This window comes from Peromyscus californicus, unplaced genomic scaffold, assembly GCF_007827085.1.
Source record: "Peromyscus californicus insignis strain IS unplaced genomic scaffold, ASM782708v3 Scaffold_5__1_contigs__length_169319896, whole genome shotgun sequence".
Taxonomy (NCBI): domain Eukaryota; kingdom Metazoa; phylum Chordata; class Mammalia; order Rodentia; family Cricetidae; genus Peromyscus; species Peromyscus californicus.
In genome coordinates, this window is record NW_026294573.1 from 86,333,561 (window position 1) to 86,350,852 (window position 17,292).

The 17,292-nt window shown below is 50.0% G+C and overlaps 1 protein-coding gene across 6 annotated transcripts in view; it reads left to right on the top strand.

The window, feature by feature from the left end:
- The first annotated feature begins 3,194 nt into the window (after positions 1 to 3,194).
- Positions 3,195 to 17,292, top strand: part of Whrn (whirlin) — an 86,600-nt gene continuing 72,502 nt past the window's right edge. For 2 of the 6 annotated variants that reach the window (XM_052716384.1, XM_052716385.1), the window contains exon 1: positions 3,195 to 4,647. In XM_052716384.1, the coding sequence (XP_052572344.1) occupies positions 4,030 to 4,647 (618 nt within the window). In that variant the 5' untranslated portion in view covers positions 3,195 to 4,029. The remainder of the gene's footprint in view (positions 4,648 to 17,292) is intronic. The other 4 variants (XM_052716380.1, XM_052716381.1, XM_052716382.1 and 1 more) reach the window with 2 other exon arrangements.

Sequence of the window (17,292 nt, forward strand, 5' to 3'; positions counted from 1 at the left end):
TGAGTGGTGGGGCCCAGTTGCTGGAGGTGGGTCACTGGAGACAGCTTTTGGGGATCATAAGTCCCTGGTTACTTCTTCTCACACTTTACTTCCTGGTCAGTTATGATGTGACTTTCCTGGGCCATGGTGTTACCACCATAATGAACTGAACATTCTGGAACCTTGAGCCAAAAAATTATATGCCCCCCCCCAACTTGTTTTTGTCAGATATTTTGGTCGCAGCAATGCAAATGCAACTCAGGGAGAGACAAACAGCAAACAAAAATCCAGCTCAGCGAAGAGCATAGCTAAGCACTTGTAAGTTGTACTGAGCACACAATACAACACAATTCCTTCTTCTTCTTCCTGTTCTGACTTTTCAGCCGCCCAAGCGAGTCCCAACTCCCAGAAATATCTGAACCAGAAGGGTTGGCTCAAGTTGGTTGTCAACAACCAACAATTAAAAGTGGTTTTGATGCTGGGCATGGTGGCGCTTTGAAGGTTGAAGCAGGGGGATCATGAGTTCAAGGTTAGCCTGAACTATATAGCACGGTCCAGGATAGTCTGAGCTTTGTGGTGAGATCTTGTCTCAGAGAACCCCAGGCTTGTGGCACAGCTCAGTAGTCTGAGCTCCTGTTTCACATGTGTATGTGTTGGGGTTAATTTTCCAGCATCGAGGGGAAAGTGGCCTTAGGAAAGAAAACAAAGAGCCGCAAATGCAAGAGAATACCGTTTTAGCTCTGAAGAGGGCAGTATGGAGCCAAGGCCAAGCAGGTACTCATGGTTTCCTTCCAGGGCCTGACGGCAGGACAGCCCTCAGGAGCCCAGGCAGCTTGGGTTTCCAAGAGCTTATTTCTTGAAAGACAAACACATCTTCACACATGAAATAGGATTCTTGAGGTTTGAGCACAGTTACACACTGCCTCTCAGGGGGACACAGCGCAAACTGATACGAAGCTGGTTATGCAAGATGGATGGGAGAGTTCCCGTTTTCCTTTCCTGTGCTGGCGCTCCTGTGCTGGCGCTCCGGTCTGCTCTCTCAGATCAGCCTCTGTGAGGTTAAACAATAGCACGGCCTCCCAGATGGCGTCCGATGTTTGCAGAAGAAAGTGTTTCCTGTTCTTCTAAGACTCTGAGCACAGAGTCCTGCTGCCTAAAGCAAAATATTCTCGAAAACATCCTTTGCACAGAAAGAAAATATTGAGAATGGGGATCTTAGCTCCTGCGATGCATTTATCAAACCAATCACAGTAGTTATAATTAGAACACAAAGGAACTGGACACTATGCATGAAATACATTTCCAGAAAACCTGAACTGCATGCAGTTAAGCCCTGTGTGGTGGCATTTCCAGGTATGCCATTAATGCATGGGTCGGGGGAGGGGTTGGAGCAGCTCTTAAGTATCTCTCAGTCTGGTTGCATTAAAAGCTTCTACTAGAGTTGAAGAGGAGAAATAAGGGTGCATAACATGAACTGCTGCACACAGAGCTATAAGACGGATGTCAAAGGGTCACTCACCCAAATGGCCCACTTAAGCCATTCTCTGACACCCTGTGAAATACGTTCATTGGGCACCATTTCAGCCCAGGTCAGCATTAAGAGGAGGGCAGAGCTTCAGGGAAGGGAGAGTTTTAATTCTTCGCCTCCATTTTTGGGAGCACATTAAACGACTATGGTAGAAATCTTCCCATGGCTTCCCACTACCCAGAGAAGAAAGATTATTCTTCTAAAACGCTTTATTGTATTTATTGACTTATTTATTCACGTATTATGTGCTACAAGGTTGCCACCCATGCCACAGGCACCTGTAAAGGACAACTTGCAGGAGCTGGTTCTCCCCTCCCATTATGTGGGTTACCCAGGTTACCCACTGAACCATCCTGGCAGCCCAGAAAGTCCATTCTTACTGCCTCTCCCCACTGTGAGCTACCTGGACACTGCAATGTCTGTCTTTCCTTTTACCTTGACTTACATGATCTTTCCATTGCTAGACTACGACTCTCCAAGTCAGAGATTTCATCTCTTTATCCTGGGTATCCAGGATCTAGCATATGAGCCAGCAGCAGAATGGGTGCTTGGAAAATGTTGAGTGAAGAGTGACCAGTACAATAGGTAAGTAAAGAAAGAAGTAAACAGTGAACCAGCCACACTTCTGCACCCAGCTCAAAGCCACTTCAGATAGCCCTTCTCCTGCTTGTCCCATATCAGATTCTGCCGTTTCATTGCCGGGATGGCAATCCAGGACAGTTTTAAGGAAAAGGCAGCTTTTCATAGAACAGCTGAGGAGAGGTAATTCGGGTAGGAAGAGATGCACTTGACATGTGGTGGTGACTGTGTAAAGCACTATGGATCTCCTTAGAACACACCCTTTGAGTAGAAGCCCTGAGTTTTTCCTGGGACCCTTTTAGGAGAGTGGGTGTCCAATGACAGATTTCAGACCATGTCCTCTGGCATCTTGCCATATAAAAAGTATAAAAGGACTGTATAGAAAGTTGCCATGTAACCTTCGCTCTGTCCCCCCAGTGTGAAAAGATCACCAGCAGGACATTAGCGTTGGGACAATTCACCTACCTACTTCAGACTTCGTTTTAAATTCACGTGTGTGTGTGTGTGTGTGTGTGTGTGTGTGTGTGTGTGTGTGTGTGTTTGCATACTTTACATTTCTGATAACAGCTCCTTGCTTTCCTCCATCCCGGAGACCACCAGGGCAGGGGATCAGGCTCTTCTATCCCGGCACAGGACTTGGCTCCCGCTGGCACCTGTGCAGGTGACTGAAAACCGTCCACATACACACTTAAACTTGTCAGCGTGTGTGCAAGCGGCAGGAACAACATTTTAAGGCAGAAAAACGAAGCATGAAGCATCTAATATTTTAGAGGCCAAAAGTTGGCCATTTTCCCCAGTTGTGAATTGGCAAACCTGCTAATTGCTCCAGAGCGACCCTGGAGTTCAGCTGTGATCTCTGGAGAGCACAGTTTTGGGGACCCCATCCCTTCATCCCTGGGTTGTGGGAGTGGGAAGTCTTCGCAGGCTACCCCCCCAAGGGCTCCTCCTGCTGCTGCCCCCCACTTTCACCCCTTTCTTCCCTGGGGCCGGACTGTTTCACCCCGTCTCCAGGCAACAGCCAGGCGCGCCAGGCGGGACGTCATTTCCTGAAGAGCCCGCTGGGGGGACGGGGCGGGGAGGGGGAGGGGTGAGGGGCGGGGCCAAGGCCCGGCTGGCGACGGCGACGGCGACGGGCGTCGGAACTCGCTGGAAGACTCGGCTCAGAGCTGCTCAACAGTTCGCAAAGTCCGGGCTCACGGGCGCGTGGCTCCGTGTGCGCCCGGGCGGCGCTGGGGCGCGGGGGGCCCCGGGCTGCTGCATGGTGGGCGGCCCGGGACATGCCCCGCTCCCCCCGCCGGACGCCCGCGTGGCTCCTCCGGCTGCGACTGCTCCGGACTCTGGGACTAGATCGACCGGCGCCCTAACTTCTGACTTTGGGGTCCCCCAGCCCTAGAGGAACGGGCAGCTCGGCTGGGGGAGCCCCGGGCATGGTGTGACGGGGCGGGCGGCGTGGCTGCGCCCCCCACTGCGGCCACGCGTGGTCCCCGCGCCTTCCGTCATGTAGCTGCTGTCCCCGCTCCCCTCCGCCTCCAGCCGCAGTCTCCGCGACCTCCGGCCTCCAGCCGCCAACTCTTTGTCCCCCAGGATCCCGCCGCGGTCTTCGCGTCCTCGGGATTGCAGCCGCCGTCTCTTCGTCCTCCGGATTCCAGTTTCGCCACTCCGGCTGCCTTCGCGCCCCTGGGACACTAGCCACGGTCCCTGCCATCTCCCCAGGATCCAGCCACCGCTCCTGCGCTCCCTCCCCCGCCCCAACCCACCCCACAGCCGTCGTCTCCGCTCTCCAGCCAGTCTAGACTGCAGTCACAGTCTCCGCGTCTCCCCCAAGCCCAGACTCCAGCCGTGACCTCCGCGCCCCCGGGAATCCAGCTGTCGCGCCGCTGGCCGCAGGTGCAGCAGCCGCCCCGCGCCGCGCGCCCCGAGTGCGGCCGGGCCTCGGCGGGGAGATGAACGCGCAGCTGGACGGCCTGTCGGTGAGCTCGTCCTCCACCGGCTCGCTGGGCTCAGCGGCCGCGGCGGGCGGCGGCGGGGGCGCGGGGCTGCGGCTGCTGTCTGCCAACGTGCGCCAGCTGCACCAGGCGCTCACGGCGCTGCTGAGCGAGCCCGAGCGGGAGCAGTTCACTCACTGCCTCAACGCGTACCACGCGCGCCGCAACGTCTTCGACCTGGTGCGCACCCTGCGCGTCCTGCTGGACAGCCCGGTCAAGCGGCGTCTGCTGCCCATGCTGCGACTGGTCATCCCGCGCTCCGACCAGCTGCTCTTCGACCAGTATACGGCCGAGGGCCTCTACCTGCCCGCCACCACCCCCTATAGGCAGCCCGCCTGGGCCGCTCCCGACGGCGCGGGGCCCGGGGAGGTGCGGATCGTGAGCCTCCGGCGCGCCAAGGCCCACGAGGGCTTGGGCTTCAGCATCCGCGGGGGCTCGGAACACGGCGTGGGCATCTACGTGTCACTAGTGGAGCCGGGCTCCCTGGCAGAGAAGGAAGGGTTGCGGGTCGGGGACCAGATTCTGCGCGTCAACGATAAATCTCTAGCCCGGGTGACCCACGCGGAGGCTGTCAAGGTAGGGCTGTGGTTTGTGGGAGTGGTAAGGGGACGGTACAGGCAGTGTAGTACTGCCTTTTCGGTTGCGCTGTGCTGTTTTCTCTTATACCAAATCGCTTGACCCTTCTGGTCCCCATTGTGTTTTTGTTTTGCCCCCCTGCCTCGACTTTAAAAGAGGAATGTCTAATGTGTGGCACAGAGAGGAGATGGTGATTCTTGCCTTGCCTGACCTAAAGGCTAAGGCACAAACACAGTATCACACAAGCAAATGCCTGGTCACAAAGTGTGAAAAGGGCTGTGGAATCTTAGGAATGGTAGAAGAGAGCCCCTGCTTGGCATTACTGATGATCCACCCTGCTGCTGCTGCTGCTGCGCTGTTCTCCGGATCCGGATCCTGATCCATAGGTTTTTACCCCTGAAAGTTCTGCTTCACTGCTAGTGACACAGGAGGAGACTGGGTGACCACAGAGCTAGTGTAGACTAGCTGGTGTATCCCGGAACAAGCCAGACCAGAGAAGTGGCTCCTGACTTTGTTGCAAACTAGGCTACTACTGCCTGAACATCCGGAATGAAACCCGACAGTCCCATGAAAGTGTGCACTTTGTGTGTGTGTGTGTGTGTGTGTGTGTGTGTGTGTGTGTGATCTGTTAATTGAGAAAAATAACCTCACCACAACTGGCTAGTAGGAATCTAATCCTGCTGTCTGGAAGAACATTCGTGCCTGCTAGTCTTATCGCCCAGGGTGAGTGAACACCAGCCAGCTGGAGTATGAGATGCAGGGTTTGGTCCCTGGGTGGACTCAAGGATCTTTCTCTCATAAGCACTTAGCCCCAGCCCTACTGCTTCTTAACATGAAGTGAGGAGTTTGAAGGAAAGGAATGACAAGAGTTCACTATCTGCTCTCTTCAGAGAAATGCTTCCCCTGGTTAGGGTTGGCCGGTGAGCCCCCCCTCACCCTATTTTCTGGCCCACCTCACACAGCTGTGCCAAACAGGACACACTGGCTGCTGGGAAACTCCTAGGTAGCAAAAGTCCAGGGCTGTTTTCTGGGCGGTGTTCAGTGACTTGTGGTCAGAGGAGCGGTGCTGGCTGACTGTGTGCACCTTGGACACCACCTTCTGCCTCTGACCTTGGCTTTGATCGTTTGCTTCTCTACTCAAGGTCCCCTTTTCAGAAGGCCCCTGAGGTTTCTGAAAAATTCTTTCCAGTTTCTGGAGAAGCTTAATGGCCTTTTATTATTCTGGGGGCTAGCAAAGATCTTCGTGGGTTTCCCATTCTCTCAGGCTCCTCCCCCAGCATGATTCTCTCCTCTTTATCTTGCATCCCATATATCCATAAAGAAATAGCCCATTAGTGTTGTCCTAAGAGGTCCAAAGTTCCTAAAATGATGAATTTACGCTCTAAAGAGACTTGATCCAAATGTCATTTATAAGCACGGATTCAATTTTAGTGGCAATTTACAGAAACTGGAGTCACTTAATTATCACTAGGTGAGAGACTTTGGAAAGGCAACTTGAACATGAGCAATACAGGCTCTTCCTCCAGTTTGTACCTCAGGTCTGGCTGAACCGTTCAGTTTCTGGCATCAAAAAGGTCATGATTAGGACTGTAGGTCTCAACCTCCCTGAGCTGCTCCTGGGTGCTCTTGAACTGGGGCTCAGGGCCCTACCTCATATCAGCTCCTGCTTGATGTTTGCGAAGGGACACCTCAGCTCTCCAAGCACAGTTTAGGAAGCCTGCAAAGGAACACTTGCCCCGGGGTTGAAGGGAATAGAACAGGAACATCCTTGAAGTGTGACATCTGCAACACAGGGCCTGTGTGAGCAGAGTTGACTTGCGCATCCCTTTTCCTCCTGGTGACTACCATGAGCTCCCGGCCTAAGGGAGCACTTCTAACCAATGTCAGACATGTGATCCTGGGACCCTTCAGAAGCATTGGGCAAAAGGAATGTTGTGTCATCCCAACTCCAGGGAATGGAGGGGACAGAATTTTCAGTAGTAATACAGAACAGAGGACACCACACTGCAGAGTGACATCATGTTCAGGTGAATAGTTAGAACACCTGGAGAACTGTTGACACATTGTATAAAATGCAGAGAATAAAGCCCCTTCTCTGAGACCCGGAAGGGGCCCCAGTTACTCCAGGAGACACACGTCATCACCTGGGAATTGTGGGGGGGGGGGGCCTCTTGGTCAGCCATGAGCTATGGGACTCGGAGGGCTCCATGGTTAGTGTACACAGATGCTAGCTGGACTCTAGGCTTCATCAGTGTCCCTGCGTTTTCTACATGTGTCTTGTTTCTGTCCCAGGGTCCCCCATTCCATTTAGTAGACGATGTCTTTTTAATTAAAAACAAAAATCTATATTTTTCTTTCATGTTGGCAAAAGGAAGTGAACCTCAGAACTTTCCCAGAGGAGAGATTGTTTGTATGCATATACAACATAAAGAGAAACCAATTAAAACGAACTCTTAAGAATCAAAGTGTCAGAGCGCCTGTGCATCAGAGAGGAACGCAGCTTTTAAAAGAGGGATCAAGTAAACAAAGTTTACTCAGCTTCTCTTCCTGACTGATCTTACATCCATTGATACCCAAAGCAATTTGCTGAGGATTTTATACCGCACCCAACAGGATTCCATTCCTCTTTTAAAGTCCAGTTATCCAATCAGCAGTGACGTGTCTAGATTAGGCAAACCATTTACTATGTAGAATTATGTTGGAATGTTTGAGTTTTGAGAGGGGGAAAAAAGCTATTTGGAATGAACAAGAGTCAAACTAGTAATTTTTTTTTTTTAAGTAGCTCTTTCAAAGGTCTCCAGACAGACATGCTAGATCAGGCAGCCAAGGACTCCACAGACTACTTGCTACATTAAGTTCTGCTGCACCCTTGCCGTGTGTGACCTTGGGCAAGTCACTGACTGATATGGTTTGCTCCAGGCTAAATGGGTCTGGAGCTGTCCAAGGTCCTTCCCAGCTCTGGGAGTCTGATTTGCTTGGCTTGTGCTACCCAGAAGGCATGGAGACCGTCTGATCATCTGTGTTCTTGTTCTTTTGGAATTGCCTTCAGTTAAGGCAAAAAGAACTGGCTGTGGATTGGGAGAAGGGAAGCTTGGCACCCCTGGGTAACTGCTAAATCAGGAAATCCATGGGTTACACACTGTACTGGCGGGAGCCCGGCTGCCGTCTCTCACTCCTGTCTCTCAACCCAAGAACACCAGCCCTGGGGTGAGTCCAGAGTGAGTGGGAATTGCCAGTAGGGTTGGGGCACAAGCAGCACTGCCTTGGGAGCCCTGGAGCAAATCCACTCACCCACTAGCTTCCTTAGTCCCTTGTTGATGTAGGTAGCAGCACTTAGGATATCCAGGTACTGTTTGGTGTGGTGTGGTGTGGTGTGTGTGTGTGTGTGTGTGTGTGTGTGTGTGTGTGTGTGTGTGTGTGTATACTTAATAAAAATTAACAGCTTCGTTGCAGTCCCAGCATTCCCACAGGTAAATCTGAGCAGCAAATTAGAAACTGAAATGTTCCAGACGTTGAGAAGTGTTTGTGGGCCCTTCCAATTAATTAGAGCTGTCACTTTTCCCGTTCCTTTGCATAGTAACCCCAGGAGGAATCTGTCAACATTAATACAAGTCATTCTGTTGGGTTCAGGAGGTTCGAAATGACATATTTGTCGTTTTACATTGTCATGGTTAGTGAGGCCACTACATATTCTTATCACTTCCAGATTTGTATCTGAAACCTGGTTTCCTGCACCTGGTCTCTTTCCGGGCTCCAGTTGGAAACCATGGGTACACACAGGCTCCTCTCTGGCCCAGTAACAATTCTTGGTTCTCATGAATCCTGTCAGCTGTGACCTGCAGAGAGTCACTCTTTAGAAAGCTCTTGGTTACCTCATATCCAGAGTTTATGCAGGTCTGGGAGAGGGTCTGTGTCTTTAATGCAGTCTTGTATATTTATTGGCTCAGGCTGACACTCGGGGCTTTAGAAAACGATGCCTGTGTGAGACAAATCTTGCAGCCGGTTATTTGCTGTTAAATCAAAAGCCACGTTTTATCAGTGCTGCCTTTGTAGGGAGCGTCGATGGTCTGCTAGATTTCGTGTCTTCTGACTTGAAGCCGGACATGAAAGGGGAACAGAGTCAGCCTAGCGCTGGCTTTGGTACCTCAGTCGCCCCCATCTGCTGATGACCCCAGGCGGTTTGTGACTCGCCTCAGGTGCTCATTTGGATGGAGCTGCAGAGAGCAGTGTGGGTTACCACCACTGCTGCTTGCCACCTCGGCCTGTCTCCAGCCCCATGCAGGGACACAGCCCCACGTGCACCTGTCAAGTGCAGGCCGCCCGTCATCTGCGCCTGCCTGTCTGCTCATGCATGTCTCCTTGGATTCTTAATCTTCCCTCCATCCTGCAAAGGGCTTTGCATAGAAGCAGGCATTTGGAGAGGATTAGGGCTCCAACTGGCTTTCTAGCAAGGCTCTTTTATGGCTGTTTGGTCCCCATTGCTTAGGGACATCACTCAAGTCCCCAGTCAGGGCCAGAGAATCTGATTAGAAGAAATGACATTAAATGGCTGGAAGTAGCTAGAGGCTGAAATACCAATCTTCTCATACCCATTCCTTTTTTCTTTCTTTTTAAACCCCCAAGCAAGCACGCAAGCTGGAGTCTAAGCTCACAGATGTCTAATTGTGCCGCAGGGTGGGGGCGCTTTTAAAAAGTGCCTAGGCTGCCGCATTTCCTTTTACTTTCACAGCCGGGCAGGTGCAGAGTGGGAAGCATGTTTTCTGTTCCCTTCCCTGCATTCCAGGTGGCAGCTGCGGGCAGCAGTGCCGAGGGTCAGGGAACATGGGCCTTGCTTTTGATTTCCTTTTCTTTTGAGAGCATATTTGTGTGTGTGTGTGTAGAGGTATATGTATGTGTTTGTGTGGGGGTGTGCACTTATGCATGCAACTGTGTGTGTGTGTGTGTGTGTGTGTGTGTGGTGGGGGAGCAGGTCAAGATTGACATCAAGTGTCCTTCTCTATTGCTCTCTACCTTATTTTTCGATAAGGCAGGGTCTCTCACTGAACCTGAAGCTCAAAAATTTGGCTAGACTGACTGGCCAGTGAGCTCCAGGAACCTGCCTGCCCCCCCTCCCGCATGCACTGCCCAGTGTTAGGGTACAGATATTCATGGCCACACTTGCCTTTTTAGCAGGTGCTGGGGATCTGAACTCAGATCCTGATGCTTGTGCGGCGGGTACTTTACTCACTGAGCCATGTTCCCAGCCCTGGGGAGGAGTTCTAAGTTAATGGCTAAATTGAGGAGGATGAAGGTTCCCTACACATGCCCCAGCCCCCAACCGTTTACGGCCTCCCCCATGATTGCATCTCTACCAGAGTGAAGTTGTTAAGAGTTGCTGCACGTGTGTTCACACGGCCTCATCCTGCGGAGCCTTGAGTTGGCATTTGCCACGTCCCGTCTTTGCGTTACTAGATCCCTGTTCAGAGTGTCTGCGTTGTGCTGGGTGTTTTGACCCTCCTGTGCTGTCCCAAGCAGAGGTGAGAGGCAAGGAGGAGCAGGGTCAAGGAGGTCCCCAAGGCCTGTGTAGCCAGCACCCTGGAAGGCAGTGTCAGAACCCCTTTGGGAGACAGGCAGATGTCTTGAGTCTAACATTTGAGAATTACTCAGAGACCCTAACCTCAGCACAAAGCGACATGTTCCAGCTCATCTCATTGTCCATTAGATCCATTTGTCCATACATTCTCTGAGACACAAACCTATGACGTTGGAAGTCAGAGATGAGGAGGATACAAACCCTGTCCTTAGCATGTCAAGTAGCAGGGCCCACCTCCAACGGCATCTACAAGTCATCAAGTATTTTAAGTGCTGTGACATCCTGATGCCCTGTATCCTTGCCACCCTCCTGAAGGCAGTACCTTCCCCTTCATCCCGTCTTTCTAACCCTTGATCCCCCTTTGGTTCCCTTCAGCACGGCTGTCACCACAGAATGGGCAGTTCTTTATGTCTCTCAACCATCCACCTCCGCACCACATAGAAACTCTGACAGCCAATGCTGCCTGTGTCCTGTTCGCTCCCATAGCCCCAGCATGCCTCCTGGGGCTCCCTGGAGATACTTCAATAAATGGGTGAACATGTACTGGATGTACAGAATGATGTGCGGGGCTAGCAAGCATTCCTTTATTTCTGAGTGTGAGATCTAAGGAAATCCGTGTGTAGACACTGAATGGAAACCCAAAGAAAGCCGTAAGCTGTTGTGTGTGCTCTGCACAAAGCTGGCTGAACCTCAGTCACGGGTTGGTGAAATGGGCACGGACCTCCCATCTGCCTCCATCTGGGATGGTTCTGGGTGAATGAGATGGTGACTGACTAGTTGAGAAAACATTTGTAGCCCTCTATTTACTTAAAGGCTTCTAAAAGCCATTGTCTATATCTGGGGAGGCAACAGCTTTTCCCACCGTCTGTGGCCCACATCCACTTTGTGAGACCCTGCTGCTGGCAAGTTAATTTATCACTTTGCTCTTAATTTTAAAGCCCCGTTCCCAGAAGTGGGTTATTTCAGCAGTCTGATTGTGTCTGTGGTTCCAAAATAGAATTGTTTATGCATTCTCATGCAATCAATGAGCCGATTTGGGGTGAGCTTCATCTGGCTTTGGGGTTTTTATTAAAGCAACTTCAAGTTGCAAGAAGCCCCAACATGCACCAGGGTAGGCCTCCAGTAATCACACCTGCGCTTCAACGAGGTATCCTTCGAGAATGCAGAAGTGGGTCTATTTCTTCTCCTCTCTAGTCCCAGCACCTTTGCCTCCTTCTCCGTTGAGAATTTGTGTTCCTTCTGCTAAATTGGCTGTGGCTGTGCTTCAGCTGGCAGCCAGCTCCATGCTTATTCTTCCTTCCTACCTGACTTTGCTAATATCAGCATCCTCTGGACTCAGAAAGCAAAGCAAATACATCAACCTTCCTCCATAGTCCCAAAATGGCCTTGACCCTGGCTGTAGGCTGCAAGAAGGGACATAGAAACGTGACATCAGGAAGGGTGTTTGCAGCCAGAACCTCCTCTCTGGGAGGGCCCTGTGTTTGAGGCCAACCTAAGTTACACAGGGAGATCCAGGCCAGCCTGGACTGTGTGGGAAGATTCCAAATAAATAAATAATTAGGAAAGGGGGGTATCTATAAATATCTAGAGTCTAGTGCTAACTTGTTAACTCCCAAATGTTAGCTTTAAGCCTAAGAGTTGATAAAGTCCCCAGGCAAATCCAAGCCACACCCACACTGAAGTATGGGGGATCCTGCTCGCACCCCTAACACTTATCCCCACACACACTTGCCCCGAGGTGCTGGGGATGTATTCAGTTGGTAGAGTGCTTGCCTCATCTATGTGGAGTCCTGACTTCAGTCCCCAGGACCATGTAAACTGTGTGTGGTGATCCACACCTATAGCTCCAGCCCTGGAGAGACCGAGGCAGGAGAATCAGTTTAAGGTCATCCTTGGCTATATAAGGAGTTAGAGGTTCCTGAGACACAGGAGACCCTACCTGAAAATCAAACAGCAAGTTGGGCCCACCTGGCCACTCTTAAAACCCTACCCCCTCATCCCCTACCCCTGCCTTGAACGTCATTCCAGATGTGTAAGGTCAGCTGATGGACGGTAAAGTCTAAGGAAGGGATGTCTGTAGATGGAATTTGGAAGTGGGTCTGGATTTACCTGTCAGTGTTTCTTAGCAGTGACCTTGGGCAGGCCTGCTTGTCTCTCTATGATTCAGACATCCCCAGTACTGAACATAACTCATGGTCCTCACAAACATGTCATTGTCCTTATATCATGTGTATATTGAACGTTTGAAAAATTTGACCGTGGAGGTCTCACTGCAAGCACTACAGTGAAGAATATTCTCAATGGTTCTGACTTGGCTTTGAAAACCCTTTAGTGTGCCTGCTTAATTGTTTGGGATTGTTGTTTGTTTGGGTTGCTTTGCTCTTAAGTGTTATTGGAAGAAAATAGCAGGACCTGGGGCCGGTGTATTGCTGGTAGCTGTTTGAATTGCAGAGTCATGTGCCCAGTGTAGTGAACATCCTCGCATTTCTTTTAAAATGCAATGGCTCCTATCTGGCTTTTGGTATCTGCAGTTTTGCTTTATAGCCACAATAAAGCTCGGTGAATAAATGGAACTGGGTGTTCCCACCTGCCTTTTGATTATTTTTGTGTGAGGCCTTAAATAATGGGAGACTGATGAGACAACCCAGAGAAGATAGCCTTGTCCCTGGTCTCAGCATCCCTCTCTGATGGGCTCCCCAGGGGTCCCCATGAGGAAGGTGAGGAGGCTGCTATTTCCAGAGCCTATTAAAGCAATTAATGCAGGTGAGAGTTTGATTTGATAGCACAGACTTTTTGTACTTAAGCAGGGGAAAAACCAAACTTGTAATTGATTTAAACCACATCTGAAATGGTGTGCTAGACCTCTTTAAGAGGTTTCTGATTAAGAAATGTGGTCCAGGTTTTGGAAGTTCATCTCCCATGTAGCTATGCAAGATTGCATTCAAACGTTCGGATAGCGGCTTTCCTTCTGCCCTGTAATCTTCTGACTCAAAGGTGGGGTGGCTTGCTTTGTTGTTGTTGTTGTATGTGGACCCAGCTTGCCCTGTCCTTCCCTTTGTTCCTTTCCTCCTCCTTGCAAACATCGGCACTCATACCTTCTTCTCTTCCTGGAGCCCCAGTGTCTCCAGTTCTTCTCCCAAGACTTCCTCCAGGCTTAAGAAAGATCTAAAGTCAATACATATGGATTCTTTCTACTCTTCCCTCACATGTCTGTATTTCTCCACATTTTCTAGCCCTGCTGTCCCTGCTGTCCTCCTGCCCCAGTGTATGCCCGTGATCTACCTTTCTTTGCCTGTCGGCTGTGGGGATGGCTCCAGCCCCGATACAGAAGGAGCGTCCAAGCCTGATCCTTCACAGGGCATTTTCAGAGCACAGGTCTCCTCATGGCGGCTGCCCTTCGGCTCTGTCGTCTATTCTGTCCAGGCCTTGCCTTCTCTAGATCCCTGCTCTTGAGCTGGAAGATCACAAGGCAAAGGTCAGACTCTAACTTGTCCTCCAAGGTACTTAACCTCATCCGCTTTTACCTACAGACAGTTTTTGTTGTTTGTTTCCAACCAGGTCCCCAAATGGAACCCACACATGACCAACCAGGTAGCATACTCTGCGAAACAAGGCTTGTTTCTGTCCACCTTTTGACACCCATTAGACCAAGCCTCGGTGCATCCCCCCACAGACCTGCCCGGCCCCTGCCATCACTTCCATCTGTGGGAAACCTTCTTATCCTGCCCCCCTCTCCCTCCGTGTACCAACCTGCTTCACTCCCACCATAACATAATAAATAGTATTCCATACGGTGTTCTTCATTCATCATCATAGGATAATAACTTAGACTCTCAGTGAGGGCTTACAGTGAGCCACCACCAGCTACGGTATCAACTCATTTCAATCTCACAGCAGTCCCTTGCAAAGAGTTTGTCTCGTGCCTGTTGCCACGGACTGATGCAGGTGAAGTCATTTCATTGTGTGGAAAGGTCCCTGCCTCCATCCACATGGCCGCGAGAGCAGGATCGGAACACTGCGGGTTAAAACAAAGCTTCCCCTGTGCTGCTGTGAAGCTGGCTGTTAGCTCCTGTGTCCCTGATGGGGCAAGTTCAAGAGCAGAGCCAGGTTGTAGACCCAGGCTTTCTTGACCAGAGGAACAGCAGATAGGAGTGATATCCCACCCATACTGCTGGAGCCAGCTCTGGCTTCAGAGCCTAGCTCTACACTGTTGTAGGTCTCCAGCATGCATCTTAGCTTTACCAAAGTTGATGAGGGCTGTGGAGATGGCTTAGTGGTTAAGGGTGCTTGCAGCAAACCTGCCATCCTGAGTTTGAGCCCCAGAAACCACATGGCAGGAGAGAACTGATTTCTGAATGTTGTCCTCTGACCTTCACACATGGACCCAAACACATGCACACTCACGTTAAGTAAATAAATGTAAAAGAAAAAACAACATTTTTTTTTTTTAATGTGAGCTATCATGCAGTACAGGCAAGTCACCTCACTTCTCTGCTCAGGTTTCCTCACCTCTAAATGCAGGTGCAGGTGGCCATGCAGAGACTGTATTAATGTACCTACCAAACGATGATCCTTCTGGTCCCAGAGAAGGTGTGAAGTGAGTAACACACAAGATACTTATAATCCATAGCATATTTGCCTGTATCACCAAAAGCTTCTTGTGCACCCCCACATGACTCTTCCACATCCCCAAGGAAGGGCACACTGAGAATCATAAGAACACCCACCTAGAAGAGAGGAAGTGAGGTCGGTGTTGGAACCCAGGCCTGCCTGCCTCCAAAGCACACACTCACTGGCACAACTCCACTAGAAGCCTTGGTAGCAAGAGGAAGGCTTCTGTGAGTGTGTGTTTCCTCCCTGAGTTCTGTCCTGTGGAAATGACTGTGTAGCCATTTGATGAGGAAACCCACAAGGATGCAAAAAACCCGGGTCCTGGCCACACTGCCTTTCCTGAGTATCTTGTATTTTACGATAGACTTTAGGGAGAGGAGCCACACTGGCGTCTTCCCATCATCCCCCTTGACTCTTGCTTTCTGTTCTGCCTCTCTGGCCATGCCCTGACCTTTATCAGATGTTGATTTGGTTTTTGTTGTTGTTATTGTTGTTTTGTTTTGTTTGGCTTTGCTTTGTTTAAGACTAGCTCTCTCTATGTAACCATAGCTGTCCTGGAACTCTCTATGTAGACCAGACTGGCTTCAGATTCAGAGATCCTCCTGCCTTTGCCTCGTTAACGTTGGGATTAAAGGCATACACCACTCTACCTGGCTCTGTCAGGGTTTTGTTTTGTGTGTTGTCGATGAAAATTCTCTGCTAGATGACAGTCACCTCAACTCACTCCCTTGCTCCCCTTCTCACCTTTAGAGTAAGCCAGTGCTGGTGAACCATCCTGTATGGTGCATTCCCTGACTTCATCCACACAGCTATCAAAACAGGATCTGAGGACTTGGGGCTCACCCCTGTGAAAAGCTGGTGGCCATCTACCATCTGCTTGCCTGATTGGACAAGTCCAAGGTCCAGCTTGCTGGGTTCATATGGAAAAGCTGGGTTCATGGGAAAAGTCTGCCTGTTTACTTTAAAGAAGTAAAGTGTGTGTGTACTTGTCTATGTATATGTGTGTGTGTTCCTCTCTGTATTTATTTGAATGACCTACAATATAACGGTTCAGGTGAAAAACAGTGGGCTGGCAAGATGCCTCAGCTAACAGAAGGGCTTGCTATGGAAGCCCAGCAACCTGGCTCAGTTCCTGAGACCCATATAAAGGTGGCAGAAGAGAACAGACTCTGTACTTTTGTTCTCTGACCTCCATGTGCATGGCATGGCATGTGCCTCTCCCCCCCAATACTTTATACACACAATGATAAATGAAATAATTTCTCTAGTTCAGAAAAGCGTGTGTGTGTGTGTGTGTGTGTGTGTGTGTGTGTGTGTGTGTGTGTGTGTATGTGTGTGTAAAAAGCAGAGGGGGCTAGAGAGACGGCTCAGCAGGTAAGAGCACTTGTTGCTCTTGCAGAGGACCTGGGCTCAGTTCCCAGCACCCACATGACCGTTCATAGCCATATGTAACTCCGGTTCCAGGGGATCGGTGCTGTTTTCTGTCCTCTGCACCTACAAAGCATGGCTGTGGTGCACACGTGTACATTCAGGCAAAACACAAGTTAATGAAACTTAAAAAAGAAAAAAAAAGCAGAGGTCTTAGAACTGTAGATAATCCCATCTACCAGGAATTGATTCCTGTTTATAATTTGACCCATGTGTTTCCAGTCGTCCATGAGCACTGTTTTGGGAGTCACCACTCCGCCTGGGAGAACCTTGCTGTTTGGGAGTCCCCACCCACCTGCCTATCTGATGCGGTTGTCTGTCTGCTGCTTTTGCCCAACGATGAACTAAGACAGATTTCCCACCTTGATAAATGTTTCTAGTATGTGATTTTTAATGATAGCATAATACATGGAAAGGAAGAGATGTGTGATTTATCTGACTAATTTCTTCTTGTTGGACAGTTTGTGTTTTCAGTGTTATCCATATTGCTGCCTTCCACATCGCCGCACATTAATCTTTAAGCACGCCACTAATAATCCCCTGGGCTGTCTCTGTGGAGATGGTGTTGGCTCAGGGGAGAGGCATAATTTTCAGACTTTTGATAACTGTGGCCAAACTGCTCTTACGAAGGAAATTGTTTTTTGATAGTCCCTCCTACCCATGTTAGCAGCATGTGAGAGACCTCATTTCTAACAATCTGTGCCCACACTTGATATTGTATTTATTTTCCGTTTTCCAAGCTGATAGACAAACAATATCCCATTTTCCATGTCTGTGGTTTGTGTTCACGCTTTTTGACATTTAACTTCTTATTGGTGTTCTGCCTATTTAATAACAGGTTTTGTATTCGATGTCATCAACTCTATCAATCTTGTTCTTTCTGACATTTGCTGGGTTGCCTTTGTAAAAGATGGTTGATCGTCCACCTTGAATTCAGATTCCTCAGGCTGAAATTGAGTTAAATTGCAAGCCTGTCCCTTTTCAGTGGAGAAAGGTCAACAAGCAGTGGGGGCCGAGGCTGTAACCAGGCTGTG